General features: G+C 38.4%; 1 protein-coding gene across 5 annotated transcripts in view; it reads right to left on the bottom strand.

Moving 5' to 3' along the window:
* The window catches only part of FBXO11 (F-box protein 11), a 100,922-nt gene that overhangs the window by 1,351 nt on the left and 80,652 nt on the right, over window positions 1-18,919 (bottom strand). For all 5 annotated transcript variants that reach the window (XM_078349398.1, XM_078349399.1, XM_078349400.1 and 2 more), the window contains exons 12-22: window positions 14,584-14,801; window positions 13,666-13,751; window positions 12,121-12,215; window positions 10,766-10,888; window positions 10,583-10,668; window positions 5,653-5,729; window positions 5,116-5,259; window positions 2,158-2,268; window positions 1,275-1,382; window positions 807-915; window positions 54-152 (exon numbers count right to left, since the gene is read on the bottom strand). In XM_078349398.1, the coding sequence (XP_078205524.1) occupies window positions 54-152; window positions 807-915; window positions 1,275-1,382; window positions 2,158-2,268; window positions 5,116-5,259; window positions 5,653-5,729; window positions 10,583-10,668; window positions 10,766-10,888; window positions 12,121-12,215; window positions 13,666-13,751; window positions 14,584-14,801 (1,256 nt within the window). The remainder of the gene's footprint in view (window positions 1-53; window positions 153-806; window positions 916-1,274; window positions 1,383-2,157; window positions 2,269-5,115; window positions 5,260-5,652; window positions 5,730-10,582; window positions 10,669-10,765; window positions 10,889-12,120; window positions 12,216-13,665; window positions 13,752-14,583; window positions 14,802-18,919) is intronic.

The raw sequence follows: 18,919 nt of genomic DNA, 5'->3' as shown, positions 1-18,919 counted from the left end.
GAAAGTGAGGGGGAAAACAATTGGTTAATATAGCAAGCAAGTGTGCTACATACCTATCATGTCTAATAAACTCTACATCATGTCCCTGATGGCACTTCTTAATGCAGTTCACACATATGGCATTTCGATCTGTGGTGTTACAAGTGTGACATCTAAAAAGCAAAAGCTTAAATTACTTTTCTCAAACGTCATTAATGCAGAACATTTCATTGTTTATATTATGTATTAACCTATGACCTTTGGGTTTAAGAGAAAGAGGACCAAAACAAAATTCCTTGTGGCTGCAACCCAGATTAACTCTGAAAAGGAACTTTAATGGAATAAGTGAATTTTCTGTCGTCTTGTGTCTTCTGAGGGAAAAGGAATGATTTGTAAGTTGTATAAAGCAGTTCTTTCCGCTTTCAAAGCCCCTCAAATCTTTCTGGGCTGAATCAATTTAGAGGAGTGAAGAGTCAACACTGTCACAGTGATTGGGATATATCAAACACCTAACAGCTTTCTCTTGAAATTTCTAGGAAAACAATACATTACACAACCTGAGTTACATATGATATCAGTTACTATAGTAGAGTTTTTTTCCCTAGTTAGGGGTTTTGTTTTGTAGAGACAAGGTTTCCCTATGTTGTCCAGGCTGGTTTAGAACTCCTGGGCTCAAGTGATCCTCCCACCTCAGCCTCCCAAAGTGCTAAGATTATAGACATAAGCCACCACCCCTAACTGTTATAGTCTCAACACTGGCATTGCTAATTTCAAAAAGGAAATTAGTCTTCCTCTTTTCAGAATTCACAAATACATTTCTAAGTTACCTGTAGAAATCATGCATGGGATAGCTGGTATAACTTGATATTTTATATAAACACTGGCCTCTACTAACAGCCTTTTCTATGGCATCCTGATTGTTCATTATTTTGTTATCTGTAATAAAAGAAAGAATAAGTAAAAATCTAGAGGACCGTTAATATTTTAACAACTAAAGATTATAGGATTATTCTAATAGAAGAGCCACTATTTAAGAATCACAAAGAAAAAACCACCACTATAAGAGCTTTAAATGAATCTAACCAATGAATTAACTGTAAGAAATCAGCTAAGAATAGAATTTTTCCTTGTATAAGAGACTCCAACCATTTAGAACAGAAGCTTTCTTTCTTTCAGAATACCTTAAATTGTTGCTAACGTGGAGAGTGACAGAAGGAATCAAGTTATAAAACAGTTTCTGATTATCTTTCATGGCATACTGCATATATTTATAGGCAGAACAGACTCCAACATACCTTTCATTGTCACATTAACACCAGATGCTAAAAATAAGCCTCCAAACCGGTTGTTAAAAATCTGATTGCCTTCTAGTGTTGCAGTTGCGTGATTTGTAATTTCAATACCTGAAGTAAAATTTACAAACAAGTAGAAACATTTTATAATGCTTCTTAAAAACCACATGTAAACTGGTTCTTTTATAAAAGGACATTAACCCTCTTCGTGGCTACTGAATAAAATGTACATATTTCTTTCAACCGTTGACAGTAACATCCATTTAACAATGATTATGGTCTATTCCTTGCTAAAAGGAATGATACAGTTCTTGACAGTATTTTTATTAATGACATTTTAAGACTGCTGTAAACTATGTAGAAGGGGAGACTGCCCAGAAATATGTTTAGGTGGCAGTTAGTTTACACACTAACAAAGTTTTAGGTTGGTGCAACTTTAATTGTGGTTTTCGCCATTACTTTTAATGGCGAAAACCACAATTTCTTTTGCACATCAACCTGTCTTAAAGTTTAAATACATGATACTTGGGTTTCATTTGCATCCATCTTAACATCTGTGTTTCTGTTGCAGATTTAAACTGGTAAATTCATCTGAGGAAGTGATCTGTACTCCTAGTGTTAATACAAGCCTGCATTTGTTCTGTCCCAATTAATGTTTCATAATCATGACTAAGCAATAACAGCAATTATTTCTTAGGAGTCTGGCTTAGAGTAGAAGAACCCAGAACTTTATTAGATGCTCTCATAAGTGAATGAATAAACAGGCATTCAGCCACTTTAGCAGTGCACTTTGCACATTTTAGTTAATAAGCAAAACAGAATGAACATACTCCAAACTCTTTGCCGAACCATACATAAGCCACAGGTAACAAAAGAAAATACAAACCTGCAGCAAATCCATCAAATATTCTGTTTTTCCTTAAGATTGGGTGACTATTAGTGCTGATGAGAACACCTGCTTGAGCATTCCTGAAAATGTCATTTTCTTCAAGGAGACCTATAATAAAATATTTCCTTAGATTAAGGCTAATGCATATAACGGACTTTACTAGCCTTTTTTGTGGTACTTAGGTTTGCTTTTAGATTCTTATTTAACTGCATTGTAAAATTAACCGGACTATTTTTTTCAGCTGAAAACAAAGTTTATTAGTAATTCAGAGGTATTAAGGCTCTAAAAAAATTTCTAAAATGACAGGTAAGAGCATTCTGACCAATAATCTACCATTTCCATGATAGCAGGGACCATATCTAAGTTTACTTACCACTTCATTCTTCAGTGCCAAGTACAGTTGATTCTCAATACTGCTGAATTAAAATTAATTCCTTTGATACATTTCTCGAACGTTTGTATCCTGTTTTTAGTTCAGGCAAGAAAGCCGTTATTTCTGGCTTTTATTACTATAATCATTTCCTGATCTGTTTCCTATATTCCAATTTCATCTGCTACAGTTTCCAGCTAGTTACCTGCAACTCTTACCATTGCCTCTTTCTCTGCCTTTTAAAATCACCTTGCCTATCAAAATCTGTCTCCAATCTACTTGTCTTAATTTGAGACATGGTTTTATTTCTGTACACATCTGATCCTTCTGCTATTTCACATTTTTGACCTAAACTTTCCCCTGGATGAGTGGGGGAAATCTCTGAAGTGACTCAGGGACTTCTTGGGGTCCTCTTCCTGTTCACTCTTTGGATTTAATATTTCTGGGTTCTGTCCCTCATTTCCCTCTGTATACTCTTTAGGTGATCTTAAATCTTGCAACTATTACATATATACTAATACACTGTTGCTTTTTTTTTTTTTTTTTGGAGACCGTGCTCTACTACCCATGCTGGAGTGCAATGCTGCGATCTGGGCTCACTGCAAGCCTCCCGCCCTGGTTCAAGACAATTCTGCTTCAGCCTAAGTAGCTGGGATTATAGGTGCCCACCACCACACCTACTTTTTTCGCATTTTTAAAAATTTATTTTAATAAAGACGGGGTTTCACCATGTTGGTCGGGCTGGTCTTGAACTCCCGACCTCAGGTGATCCACCCGCCTTGGCCTCCAGAGTGCTTGGACTACAGGCATGAGCCACCATGCCCGGCCAATTTTTTTCGCATTTTTAGTAGAGATGGGGTTTCACCATTTTGGCCAGGCTGGTCTCGAACTCCTGACCTCAGATGATCCACCTGCCTCAGCCTCCCAAAGTGCTAGGATTACAGGCATAAGCCACCGGACCCAGCCACTGTTGCTAATTCTTAAATCTATTCCTTTAGCTTGGTATAATTATTCACATTCTGGTCATAACTAATTTGGATATCTCAGAAGATGACCATGGATTCAATGTTTAAAAAACTGACCTTACTAATGTTTTCCAGAAACCATTTCCTATATAACTTACCTTGGCAAAAGGTAGTCACTTAAATCAGAATCCTAAGCATCATATTTCACTTTTCTTTCAACATCCATATTAAATTGATGACCCAGTCCTGTTGGTTCTACCCTTTATTTTTATAGACAGGGTCTTGCTATGTTGGAGACCTAGGCTGGTTTCCAACTCCAGACTCAAGTGATACTCGTGTTGGCTTCCAGAGAAGCTGGAAGTACAGGTGTGAAGCCACTGTGCCCAGCTGGTTCTTCCCTTTTAAATATCAACATTCCCCCCCCACCTCTCCCACAACGTTTTCACATCCTTAGGCTATCATTTTAGTTTAGGCTCTCATTATTGCCTGGGTTATTCCAAGTTCCTGTCTCTAATCTTAATTATTTCCACTACAACCTCAAGTGCTATTCTTAAGATGAAGTCTAGACTCCTTACTGCATTTGAAAACCTCATGATTTGGGCCTTGCCCCTTCTCTAGCTTCGACTTTCAGTACCTCTTGCCTGACTTTCGGTTTCCTCCAGACTTTTGTTACAATGTGCTCCATTCCACACATTTTGTGGATGTAGTGTTTTTCATTTCTCTAGCATCTGTATCACAGTGGTTGATATAGGTGTTTAATCAGTAAAGAATAGAAATAACACCCCGAATGGTCTTCGCCTCCCCCAAACCCATTTACCAGTGAATATCTACTCATGTTTCAAGACATAGCTCAAGAGTGATTTTACTTGCCTGAACCTTTTCTCAACACCTTGGAAATAACCCATTCTGTATTGTGTTTTTACTATACTTTGTAAAAACTATCTGGGATTATGTCACTTTACTGAATTATTAAACTTTGTTCATTAAATCTTGGTATGTTAGAGTAATAACTACCTATCCTATGTAAGATAATGTACAAATGTTGGGTTACTGATATTTCAGGAACAGTGATAGATTTGCATTTGGTAGCTCTGTGTGAATCTCTGTATACATGCATCTGTAAGAGGTGGGCACTATGGAACTTTTGCCTCAGTGCAAAGTGAGTTGACCTTTATGAATACCAAACCAGGCACATCTTGGCTTCATTAATTCCATTCTCCAACAAACACAGTTGAAAACAGTTACAAAAGCAATACCCGTTTACTAAAGACATTTTCAAATGTTTACAGATCAATTAATTTCTCACACCTATTTCTATAACTTGACTTAAAGTTTATTATAATCATATCACTATTCTGAATAATAAAAGGTCCAGAAAATGTAAACAAATTCTATCTTTAAAAAGGCTTACTGACAACTGCAGACTCAAAGTGGCTACAAAAGGAAAAGTATTGTAAACATTTGTCTCTTAACTATAGGCACTAATCTAAACCAGCTCAACTTGGTAATGAAAAAGATGAGCTTCACTCATAACTTAGTTAGCAATGTCATTGATCATTAAAGATATGGAAGAATAATGGAAAACTGGGTTTTTCACTAATGCAAAATTAACAACAATACCTCGACCCCCATTAAATATACAGATGCCACCATCTCTTCCATCATGGATTTTATTTCTTCTTAGTGTGGGATTACTGTCTGTCTTAATCCAGACTCCAGCCATTGCATTGTCAAATATTTCATTGTCTTCTATACAGCCTAGACCTATAAATGCAAAAATGTAGGTTATTTAGAAGGTGTTTTTTTTTTTTTAAGATGGAGTCTTGCCTCGCTCTATTACCCAGGATGGAGTGCAGTGGTGCAATCTTGGCTCAGTGCAACCTCCACCTCCCAGGTTCAAGGGATTCTCCTGCCTCAGCCTCCTGAGTAGCCAGGGTTACAGGTGTGTGCCACCAGGTGCAGCTAGTTTTTGTAATTTTAGTTAAGCTGGGGTTTCACCATGTTGGCCAGGCTCGTCTTAAACTCCTGACCACAGGTGATCCCCACTATCATCTTGGCCTCCCAAAGCACTGGGATTCACTACTGCGCCCAACCTAGAAGGTATATTTCTAAAGTCTATTAACACAGAGAGAGAAAAAGATGACAGATTAAACATACCGGAATTATAAACTAGAATTCCACCATTCTGTCCTCCCCATATTTTGTTGCGTCTAATTTTGGGGTTGCTTCCAGTCCTGTGGATAGAATAGAAAATAAACCATTTCAATAGCTTCTATTCTTATACCTTGTTATGTGAGGTAACAGTGGAGAAATCCACGAAGTCCCATAGTAAGAATTAACTATACAATGGAATCTTCAAGATGCCCTGAGAAGAAAGTGGTTTAATTTTGCTTAATCCTGTATTTTCCACAGAACATACTTTGCTACAGATTACTGTAGAGTTTCCTAACATGTAAACTAAATGGAGTTGTATTAAGTGACTATTATTGTATATTCCCTGATGTAAAATGAAGGAATGAATTACAGGTATACCTCGGAGACAATTGCAGGTTCTCAAGAAAGGGAGTACTGCAATAAAGAGTGGCATGAATTTTTTTGGTTTCCCAGTGTTATAGAAGTTGTGTGTATTATATAAGTACATACCCTGCTTTTAAAATATTGTTAAAAGTGATAATCATCCCAGCCTTCAGGGAGTCCTAATTAAAAAATTTTTTTTTACAAGATGGGATCTTGCTCCGTCACCCAGGCTGGAATGCAGTGGCATTATCATATCATATCATAGCTAACTGCAGCCTCAAACTCTTGGGCTCAAGCAATTCTCCTGCCTAAGCCTCCCAAGTAGCTGGGACTATAGGTGAGTGCCACTGTGCCCAGGTAATTTTTGTATTTTTTGTAGAGATGGGGTTTTGCCATGTTGTGCAGGCTGTTCTCAAACTCCTGGGCTCAAGTGATCCACCTACCTCAGTCTCCTGAAGTGCTGAGATTACAGGCATGATCCACTGTGCCTGGCCAATTGGCAATCTCTTAAAATAAGAGATTTGCCACACAGACTGACACTTCCTTTCATGGAAGATTTCTATGTAGCACACAATGTTAGATAGTATTTTGCTCACAGCAGAATTCCTTTCAAAATTGTAGTCAATCCTTGCCAACACTACTACTACTTTATTAACAGGCTTACACAATATTCTAAATCCTCTGTTGTCATTTCAATGACGTTCGCAGCATCTTCAACAGGAACAGACTTCATCTCAAGAAAAACCACTCTTTGCTCATCCACAAGAAGCAACTCCTCATCTGTTCAAGTTTTATCATGAGGTTGTAGCACTTCACACACATCTTCAGGCTCCATATTCTAATTCTACTTCTCTTGCCATTTTTACCATGCCTGCAATTTGTTCCTCTGCTAATTTTTTTTTTTTTTTTTTTGAGACAGTCTTGCTCTGTCACCCAGGCTGGAGTGCAATGGCATGATCTCTGCTCACCACAACCTCCGCCTCCTGGATTCAAGCGATTCTCCTGCCTCAGCCTCCAGAGTAGGTGGGATTACAGGTGCATGCCACCACACCTGGCTAATGTTTTGTATTTTTAGTATAGACAAGGTTTTGCCATGTTGGCCAGGCTGGTCTCAAATGCCTGACCTCGTGATCTGCCCGCCTCAGCCTCCCAGACTGCTGGGATTACAGGCATGAGCCACTGTGCCTGGCCTAGTTCCTTCACCAAAGTCTTATACCCCTGAAGTCATCCATGGGGATTGGAATTAACTTCTTCCAAACTACTGTTTGTTTGTTTGTTTATTTATTTATTTAGGAGACAGGGTCTTCCTCAGTCACCTAGGCTGGGACACAGTATGATCATAGCTCGCTGCAGCCTCAATTTCCTGGGCTCAAGCGATCCTCTCACCTCAGCCTTCCGAGTAGCGGGGACCACAGGTGCATACCACCATGCTCAAGTTTTTCTGTTTTTTAAAGAGATGGGGTTTCACTATGTTGCCCAGGCTAGTCTTGAACTCCTGTCCTCAGGCGGTCCTTCCAGCTCAGCCTCCCGAAATGCTGGGATGACAGCACTTTTTTAGATCTCCCATAAATCATGAATGCTCTTAATCAACTACTGGTTGCAGAAAAGTTATTATTATTTTTTTTTTGAGATGGAGTTTCGCTCTTGTTACCCAGGCTGGAGTGCAATGGTGCGATCTTGGCTCACTGCAACCTCCGCCTCCTGGGTTCAGGCAATTCTCCTGCCTCAGCCTCCTGAGTAGCTGGGATTACAGGCACGTGCGACTATGCCCAGCTAATTTTCTGTATTTTTAGTAGAGACAGGGTTTCACCATGTTGACCAGGATGGTCTCGATCTCTTGACCTCATGATCCACCCGCCTCGGCCTCCCAAAGTGCTGGGATTACAGGCTTGAGCCACTGCGCCCGGCTGAAAAGTTATTTCTTACATTAAAAAGACTTAAAAGTTGAAATTCCTAAGGCGAGCTCAGGGAGGACAGAAACCTCCCATGGAGCAGAAGGGCAAAGGCTCGCTTGATCTTGATTTTCAGTAAGAATACAGACTGTGAAAGCTCGGCCTCACGATCCTTCTGATCTTTTGGGTTTTAAGCAGGAGGTATCAGAAAACTTACCACAGGGATTTTAATATAGAAAATAAGGAAAAATAAAAAGGTTGAAATTATTCCTTGACACACCGACTGTGGGATGGATGTTCTATTGTCAGGCATGAAAACAACATTCATCTCCTTGTACATCTGCATCAGAATTTTTGGGTTACTGGGTGATTTTTGTAAATTAGCAATAATAGTTTGAAAGAAATATTTTTTCTGAGTACTAGGTCTCAAGAGTGGACTTTATATTCAGTTAACTGTGTGTAAACTCATGTGCTATCATGCATGGTTTGTTGTTCCCTTCATAGAGCACAGGCAGAGCAGATACACCATTAACTCTAGAGTTTTCAGAATGGTAAATGAGCACTGCCTGCAACTTAAAAGTTATCAGCCTAACTAACAAGAGATCAGCCTGTCCTTTGAAGTCAGGCATTGACTTCTCCCCTCTAGCTATGAACGTCCTGGATGGTATCTTCTTCCAATATAAAGCTATTGAGTCTACATTGAAATCTGTTTCGTGTAGTCACCTTCAACAATGATCTTAGCTAGATCTTCTGGCTAACTTTCTGTAGCTTCTATCTTAGCATTTGCTGCTTCACCTTGCACTCAGCTTTTCCTTAAACCTCATAAATCACCTCTGCTAGCTTCACTTTTCTTCTGCAGCTTCCTCACCTCACAGCCTTCATAGAACTGAGGAGAGTTGGGGCCTTACTCTGGATTAGAAAATGGCTTAAGGGAATGTTGCTGGTTTGATCTTCTATCCAGATCATTAAAACATTCTCCATATCTCCTTATTAGCATAAGGCCATTTTTTGTTGTTGTTGTTTTTTGAGATGGAGTTTCGCTCTTGTTGCTCAGACTGGAGTGCAGTGGAACGATCTCAGCTCACTGCAATCTCCACCTCCTGAATAGCTGGGATTACAAGTATGCATCACTGCACCCAGCTACTTTTTTATTTTTAGTAGAAACAGAGTTTCTCCATGTTGGTCAGGCTAGTCTCGAACTCCCAACCTCAGGTGATTCACCCACCTCGGCCTCCCAAAGTGCTGGGATTACAGGCATGAGTCACCATGCCTGGCCTTGTTATTTTTTTAAATTTTGCTTTGAACCCTGAGAAACTAAGTAATAAGATTGATTTGCTTTGCTTTCTTTTCATTTGTGTGTTTACTGGAAAAGCATTTTTGATTTGTTTCTGGAACTTTTCCTTTGCATTCACAACTTAGCCAACTGGACAAGAGGCCTAGCTTTTGGTCTATTTAGGCTTTTGACATACTTTCCTCACTAACCTTAATCATTTCTACCTTTTGATTTAAAGTGAGAGATATGCAACTCTTCTTTTTACTTCAACACTTAGAGGTCATTTTAGGATTACTAATTGGCCTAATTTAGATACTATTGTGTCTCAGGGAAAAGGGAAGCCTGAGGAGAGGGGGAGAGATGGGAATGACTGCTTGGTGAACAGTCATACACGACATTTACACATTAAGTTTGCTATCTTGGGTGCAGTTAATGGTGTCCCAGAACAATTACAATAGTAACATCAAAGATCACTGATCAGAGATCATCATAACAGATAAAAGGATAAGGAAAAACTCTGAAATACTCTAATAATTATAAAAATGAGACATAGAGACAGGCAGTGAGCACATGCTGCTGAAAAAATGGCACTGAGAGATCTGCTCAACACAGGGTTACCACAAACCTTCAATTTGTAATAAACAGAGGTAAGCCAGTATATGATCATTAGGACTGACAGAGTTCCAAAAACTTGTAAGAGGGGTATCAAAGGCTGGACGCAGTGGCTTACGCCTGTAAACCCCAGAACTCTGGGAGGCTGAGGTGGGCAGATCATGAGGTCAGGAGTTCGAGACCAGCCTGGCCAACATGATGAAATCCCATCTCTACTAAAAATACAAAAATTAGCCGTATGTGGTGGCATGCACCTATAATCCCAGCTACTTAGAGGGTTGAGGCAGGAGAATTGCTTGAACCTGGGAGGCGGAGATTGCAGTGAGCCAAGATCATGCCTTGGGTGATCTGTCACCAGCCTGGGTGACAGAGCAAGACTCTGTCTCAAAAACAAAAAACAAAGGCGGGGGGAGGAGGGGAGAGATAAACAACTATTAATTTTATGGAAATAGCACAGAACAGAATCATTTTACTGAGTGCCAATCATATGCCAGGCATAGTGCACAAGTATTTTAATACAGACTTCCACTCTCCACGTATGAAGGAACATATTGGCAACTGAAGTGACTTCCACTTTTCATAGTGGAAAGTCACATCTCAAAGTGATGTGACTCTTTACCTAGACCAAGGAAAGTTACATTCTGACAATTCAAGTCAAGATTATTTTAAGAATGTGAATATATATACAACAGAGGGATAAAGATTGGGCATTAGACAATAAGCAAATCTGTTCTACACACCCCACATACTCCTAACTCCCTCCCAAAACAAAGCCAAATGTAAAAACATTTACCTTATCTGAACCCCTGAATACATATGATTATAGATATCATTGTCTTCTAGCACTCCATGTCCATTGTCATAGAAATAAACACCAACCTAAAATTAAAAAAAAAAAAACAAAAAAAACCTTTTTCAAGTGACAAGTATTTACAAAACAATGTATTTCCCACCCAAGAGTCCAAGCTAATCCTACCTGCTTGCCACTGTGTATCCGGTTTCTTCTCAGTACTGGAGTGCTGCCAGTTGTCACCCAGACTCCAGCCAGAGTATTACTATAAACTTCATTCTCTTCTATTACTCCTTGTCCCTTTTCATGCTAAATAAAAGTTACACTGGTTATATCTTCTATAATCAAGGCATTTATAGTCTGTTACTCCCTTTATAGACAGTTATGAAAAAACTTTCCATTTTTGTTTTTTCATCTGAGTAATGAGGTAATGGCAACATTATTTTTTTTCTTGAGATGGAGTCTCGCTCTATTGCCCAGGCTGGAGTGCAGTGGTACAATCTTGGCTCACTGTAACCTCCACCTCCACCTCCCAGGTACAAGCAATTCTCTGCCTCAGCCTCCCGGGTAGCTGGGATTACAGGCGCCTGCCACCACGCCCGGCTAAATTTTATATTTTTAGTAGAGACAGGGTTTCACCATGCTGGCCAGGCTGGTCTGGAACTCCTGACCTGTGATCCTCCTGTCCAGGCCTCCCAAAGTGCTGGGATTACAGGCGTGAGCCACCGTGCCTGGCCCAATATTCTTTTTATGTAGCCTCTACCCTCGTTTTAAGCTTCCAAAAATTTATAATGTTAAGTGGTTTTATACTTTTAATATCACATAGGAGTAGTAGTAGCATTCAATTTTCTTTAGCAAAAGAATTAATTCACTCTAGGATGACAACGTCTCATTTAGTAGTAAACTTATTACTGGTTAAATCAATTCAAAATGACATGGTTTCATGTTCACAAAATTTTTACTTTTAGCAGGTAATTGAGGACATGTGCATCTCTAGAACCATAAATGAAAATTAAAAGTCACACCTTGCATAACATAAAGACCTTTTTGAAATTTCCTACATTTTCTTACTTAAATCAGTCACAAAATTTTAGATAGCATGAGCGAAGATGATTAATACAAAGGTTTAAAAATTTTGAAAGACAATTATATTTTAACATAAATTGAAATGAAAAAGTGGCAGAACTTCAGAGACTCATACCCTAGTCATACTGGTAAAATTCTAGTGTAACAAATATAACAGACTGCAAATGAATTGCTGTTGCATTTAGCCCATAATGCCAGTAATAAAGACTTTAATAAACAGTTGTATCTCTTATGCCTAAATTTAGTCAGCTGCTGATTAAATTTTATAGAATTCAACACAGACTATAAGATACTGACAGGGAGAACAAGAATGCTATTTATTGTCTAACTATTAAAGGCAGTCATAAATTCACACTACAGAAGTTGAATATGGCCTACCTAAAAGCTTAAGGAGAAACTCTTTCTCCCCCCTGGTTTTGATGCACGAGTTTATATAACTATATACATTAACTTACCACATAAATCCCACCATGCTGGCCATCATGAATTTTGTTATGCCGAACAATTGGACAACTGTTTGTCCTAATTTGAATTCCTGCTAATGCATTGCCTATTTAAAAATAAAAGTTACAATGTCAACATTTGTAAGCCTAGGGAATACAGTAAGGGTTTTACATTAGATAGTGGTTAAAATTCTTACACTAGAATTTTAGTGACCATTACAAGACAAAATTAAGGGAACTAGAAGTGTAAATAGATGCGGAAGGCTGCAGGCAGTATAGCAGAGTGGATAATCTCAAGCTAAGCTGCCACATTTCGAATCCCAGGAATTCTCCCTCCTGTGTGACCCTGAGTAAGTAATTTAACCTCTTGTGTCTGTATACTGATCAGTAAGTATCTTTGTGCCTCTGTATCCTGATCAATATTTAATGGTATCTACCTCACAGTGTTGATGTTAATGTTATATGACTTAATTCAGGTTAAGATGCTCAGAAGAGTGCCAGGCACTTACTAAAGCTTTATGTAAGTATTAACCAGGTTAGTGTTACTAGAAGTGAAAGCCCAGGCACATATTGGTGTCTGGCACACAGATATATACTAATTGTTTGCTTATTTAATGTTTCTAAAACTTTAATGAGGAATAAATATTTTCTTTAATTAGCATAAAGTATTTTAAACTGCCACAGAAACAATTTATTAACTATTAAACAATAGAGTGAAACTATGGAAATTGCAGATACTCCTTGGGACTAAGGTCTTATTTGTATTTTCATCCCTGATATTGGGCATAATACCTGTGAATAAGTATCACAGAATAATCTTTATTAAGAATTTAGGCTGGGTGTGCTGGCTCATACCTGTAATCCCTGCTATTTGGGAGGCTGAAGCTGAAGCACACAGATCACTTGAGGCCAGAAGTTCGAGACCAGCCTGGCCAACATGGCAAAACCTGTCTCTACTAAAAATGCAAAAATGAGCTGAGTATGGTGGCATGCACTTGTAATTCTAGCTACTCTAGAGGCTGAGGCACAAGAATCATTTGAACCTAGAAGGCAGAGGTTGCCACAATCGGAGAATGTGTCACTGCACTCCAGCCTAGGCAACAGAGTGAGATTGTCTCAAAATAAATAAATAAAATAAAATAAAAATAAATAAAGGGCAGGGCATGAGACTCACACCTGTAATCCCAGCATTTTGGGAGACCAAGGCAGGAAGATCACCTGAGGCCAGGAGTTCAAGACCAGCCTGGGCAACATAGCAAGATCTGGTCTACACAAATAAATTAGTGGGGCATGGTGGCATATGCCTGTAGTCCTAGCTACCAGGGAAGCTGAGGCAGGAGGATCGCTTTGAGCCCAGAAGTCTGAGGCTGCTCTGAGCCATGTCTGGGCCACTGTGCTCCAGTTTGCACAAGAGAGTAAGACCTTGTCTCTTAAAAATAAAAAATTAAAGAAGCTAGATCAGTGATTCCACTAGGGTAACTTCTAAATGTTCCATCATTTTGCTAATAAGAAGACATGCCAATCTATAAGTTTTATAGAACAAAACCATGTGCTTACCATAAATGTCATTTCCTTCAATAAGGCCTCGCCCATCACCAAAGATGTAAACTCCTCCTTGATTTCCATTAAATATAGAATTTCCCCTATAATTATGTGAAACAATAAAAAAGAAGACATCTATTCAGCAAAACTTACTTGTTTTATACAATTGTAAGGCCCCTCATAGTCATATAATAAATTATCTAACTTCTAAGGCCTCAGTTTCTTAAGTTATTTCTAAGGTCTAAGACTTTGGAAAAGTCAAACTACTATTTGAGAGAATGTATGTAGCATTCTTAAAAATTCCCCCCAAAACAGCTAATACATTCAAAACCATTTTTTAGCTGATCTAGAAACATTTGATGAATATTAGCAAGATGGAAACCCCATAGTCTACTTTCATAAAGTCAGTGGAAAATAAATTTGACAATTAAAAATAATTCATGGTGTTTAAGTTATAATAGCTCTGGTTCTACAATTTTGGCTTATTAACAGAAAGTGACAGCTTGCAGTTTTGACTTTTTGATAATTTTAGTCTTTCTGGCCAAGAATCTTCAAGATAGTTTTCCTGAGTTATTCCATTTGCTTCTATCAGAAAAAAGATGACAAAGTCCTTCAAGCTCCAAGGGAAGGTAACAGTCCTATTTACTCGTCTATAATGCAGTTTGATGAATTTAAAATAAAAATCACAGCATCTGCAATTTTTCATAAAGTATCACGTATGGTTTATATCACTAATAGAAAAAAAAAAAAACACCAAAAACTAAATCTGCAATAGCTATGGCTCATTCAGATGCACAGACTTAAACTAGGAAAATATATCTTACAGTAGTCAAATGTCTAACAAGAAAAACTTTTAAGTGTTAAAAGCTCAGTATTTTGACTTTTATGACAAACCTTGAAGTGAAAAAGTAATTTTCACCCATAATTATATACCTTATTGTTGGGTCACTATTTGAGGTAATCCATACACCTGCAAAGTTGTTTGCATAGATTTTATTCTCTATGAATTGTCCTCTTCCTTTTTCATGGACATATATTCCTCCAGTCTGCCCATGGTGAATTTCACATCGAACCACTGTGGGGTTAGCATAGGCTTTTACTTCAAAGCCTGCTATCCTATTTCTGTGTATGTTGCAACTTTCAAAGTAACCCTGAAAAATACAGAAATTAAATCTGCAGGTAAAGACCACTTTACAAAAAAAGAAATGCCATTTAAAAAACATTCAATGTATACCTCGAAATTAAGTATTAGAAACATTTAAGGCTGGGTGTGGTGACTCATGCCTGTAATCCCCAGCACTTTGGGAGGCCAAGGCAGGTGGATCACCTGAGGTCAGGAGGAGACCAGCCTGGCCAACACGGTGAAACCGTCTCTACTAAAAATACAAAAATTGCTGGGCGTGGTGGTGCATGCCTGTAAGCGCAGCTATAGGGAAGTTAAGGCAGAAGAACTGCTTGAACCTGCGAGGCAGAGGTTACAGTGAGCCAAGATTGCACCATTGCACTCCAGCCTGGGTGACAAGAACAAAGCTCCATCTCAAAAAATAAAAAAGTTTAAGAGTAAGAATAAAAAGTAGGTATACACACTAAGCTTCAATTAATAATCACAGAAAGAAAAAGATTTAAATGTTTTAATTTATTTTTGACAGGGTCTCACTCTGTTGCCCAGGCTGGAGTACAGTGGCACAATCATACTCACTACAGCCTCAAACTCCTGTGCTCAAGCAGTCCTCCCGCCTCAGCCTCCTGAATAGCTAGAACTATAGATAGGCACACACCACCGTGCCTGGCTAATGATTTAAATGTTTTAGTAAAACAAGTAACTATATATCTTCTAATTAGTCCAGGTACATTGAAAGGCATGAAGGAAAAACAGGAAAAGATCTATTCAATAAATGTAGATGAATACCATTAACTGGAAGTATATATCCTTCAACAAAAAGTTAAAGCCATTAAATAATATAAACCCTGGCTGCCTTAAAAATGTCCCAGCAAGTCAACTTCTAAAAGTTGTGGCTGGGCCTCCCAGCACTCTGGGAGGCTGAGCAGGGAGGACTGCTTGAGCCCAGGAGTTCAAGACCAGCCTGGGTGACATAGTGAGACCTTGTCTCTACAGGAAAAATTAAAAACAGAACTAGCTAGGTGTGGTGGCATGTGCCTATAGGCCTAGTTACTAGGGAGGCCAAGGTGGGAGGATTGTTTGAGCCTGGGAGGTTGAGGCTGCAGTGAACCCTAATCACACCATCGCACTCCAGCTTGGGCGACAGAGTCTCAAAACTAAATAAAGGTTGACCAAAGAACACAATCAGAGTCTTACAAAAACAGTAATTTTTTAAAAAAAGTTTATCTTAGCCCTATAATAGAGAAGTGGCTAAATACAATGTTTTTGAAGATTATGTTCATCTTATACAAGTTATGTAATTTTGGTTTAAAGGAAATTTGGCCAGATGCAGTGGTTCATGCCTATAATCCCAGCACTTTGGGAAGCCAAGGCAGGTGGATCATGAGGTCAGAAGTTTGAGATCAGCCTGGCCAGTATGGTGAAACCCCATCTCTATTAAAAACACAAAAATTAGCCAAGCATGGTGGCATGTGCCTGTAGCTATTTGGGAGCCTGAGGCAAAATAATTGCTTGAACCTGGAAGGTGGAGGTTGCAGTGAGTCAGTATCGCACCACTGCACTCCAGCCTGGGTGACAGAATGAGATTATCTCAAAACAAAGAAATAAAAATAAAGGAAATTTGAAGAATGGAACAAAAATATGAGACGATTATGAGTGGTGGAATTATGGACAAATATGTCTTTCCTCATACTATGAATTTCTTAAATTTCCTATATAAAGACATGTTTTACTTTTATAATGGAAGTTACTATAATTGTGATATCCTAAGGCCAAACGCTCAATGCAGACTGAATATTAAGAGAAATCTGAATGTACTTACTCTTTCCTCTTTAAAATCTCTTTAGCACTAAATATTTTTCTCATGTTACTTTGACGTATTGCCTTATATTATATTTCGCTATTCATCATGTCAACTTCTACCTCATCATAAGCTCCTAAAGAGAAAGACTATTCTAACTTCTGGAACATGTATGTAAAACTTTACACACAGTTAAGTACTCAAACAGGATTTGATGAATTTTTTTACAAATTTAGTAGAGGTTAAAAAGGGGATATTCTGAATACTCCAGCATACCACGTTTAACTCTTCAAGAAAACAGACCTCTAAGAGTAACATACAGAAGTTGTTTTCAGATTTCATTTTCCATTAATAAAGAACAAATTATAAATTACATCTCTACATTTGGATTACTATCTGATTTTTTTTTTGAGACAGCCTTGCTCTATCGCTAGGTGCCAGGCTGGAGTGCAGTGGTGCAATCTCAGCTCACTGCACCCTACGCCTCCCAGGTTCAAACAATTCTGCCTCAGCCTCCCAAGTGGCTGGGACTACAGGCGTGCACCACCACGCCCAGCTAATTTTTTTTTTTTTGTATTGTAGTAGAGGCAAGGTTTTTCACTATGTTGGCCAGGATGGTTTGGATCTCTTGACCTTGTGATCTGCCTGCCTCCGCCTCTCAAAGTGCTGGAATTACAGGCGTGAGTCACCACACCTGGCCAATCTTATTCTTTTTTTTTTTAAATCAGAAGATACACAAAAGATAGCATCTTCAAATATAAAACCTTTTTCTTTGATTTTATACAGAATAAAACTGAATACACACTGGGTGTATATACACACTATTACGGCAAAACTGACCATCAAAAAAAACAAAAAGAGGCTAGACAAAGAGACCTTAATATTAGATTAGGATTATTCACCATTTCAGATGTTTTCACCCATAAGGACGGAGCACAGTTAGTATAACTTTTAGTCTTTCTCTGCCACAAGTTGAATGACATCTGATGGATTTCATTTTGTCCTTTTTTTTTTTTTTTTTTTAAGAGACAGGGTTTCACTTTGTTGCCTGGTTGGAGTGCAAGGGTGCAATCACTCAATAAAGCCTCTACCTCCTGGACTCAAGTAATCCTCCCCACTCAACCTTCAGAGTAGCTGGGACCAAAGGTGAATGCCACCAAGCCTGGCTAATTTTTGTATTTTTAGTAGAGATGGGGTTTCATCATGTTGCCCAGGCTGGTCTCAAACTTTCAGCCTCAAGCGATCCTCCCAGCTTGGCCTCTCGAAGTGCTGGATTACAGGTGTGAGCCACCATGCTGGGCTGACAAATCTGATTGATAAACTTTTACAGTGCTGCAAGCAAAATTTGATACCTGTGAATGCCATGATCTAATAAAAAGAAATTGATATAACATTGATTAAACAGTATTCAAACGCAAGGGATAATCTTTGTTTTCTTTAGGTTTTAATTTTACAGAGTTAAAAGACTCAACTAGACCCACAAGTTTATTAAGGCAAATAGCAGTCCCCTCCCTCATTTTCCCACTTATCTAGAGGCCCCCCACTTTTAATTCTTTTACCTGATTCTTTTGATTCACCTGCATATTATTAAGTAACACACTGTATTACCAAATCTTGACTTTCCAGTTTTAGGTATTATGCACTGAATTCTATTATGGAATAGGAGAATTTAGCTCTCCTACCTCTCTATCCCCCACAATATATACTCACACATTGTATCCTTTCAGTGTAGTTATACCTTGATTTTCGTTAGATCAGTGTGCTATTCAGAGCTGAGCCATAAAGTATGACTATATATTCTTTGCTGCACAACTTTTTACTTTCCCAAGTTAATAACGACTTTTTCTCCTTTGCTTAGCTTTCTGGTGACAATTGTATCCTAAACTTGCTGTCAGTTGTCTAAATCATCTCTCTTTTTTAATTTATTAATTTATTTATTTTTGAGACACAGTCTCACTCTGTTGCCCAGGATGGAGTGCAGTGGCCTGATCTCGGCTCATTGCAACCTCTGCCTCCTGGGTTCAAGTGATTCTCCTGCATCAGCATCCCGTAAATCATCTCTTAATATATTTACATTTACATTAGCTTTACCAATTTATCTTCCTGAACACTGAATTGAATATTAAACAAACAAAAGACAGCTGAAATGGTAGTTTTATTGAAGGCAGACAATGGGTAACTGGAGAGTCATTATACTGGTGTTCTCTCTACTTTGGTGTATGTTAGAAAGATTTCATTAAAAAATGTAAAAATTAAAGGCAAGACCCATACTGGAGGCAAAATAACAATAAAAAACAGAAACAACTATGGAGAAATGGTAAGGAACACAAATTTGAGGAACCCACACA

This window comes from Callithrix jacchus, chromosome 14, assembly GCF_049354715.1.
Source record: "Callithrix jacchus isolate 240 chromosome 14, calJac240_pri, whole genome shotgun sequence".
Classification (NCBI taxonomy): domain Eukaryota; kingdom Metazoa; phylum Chordata; class Mammalia; order Primates; family Cebidae; genus Callithrix; species Callithrix jacchus.
Note: the sequence above shows the minus strand (reverse complement) of the source record. Positions and strands in the feature narration are given on the sequence as shown.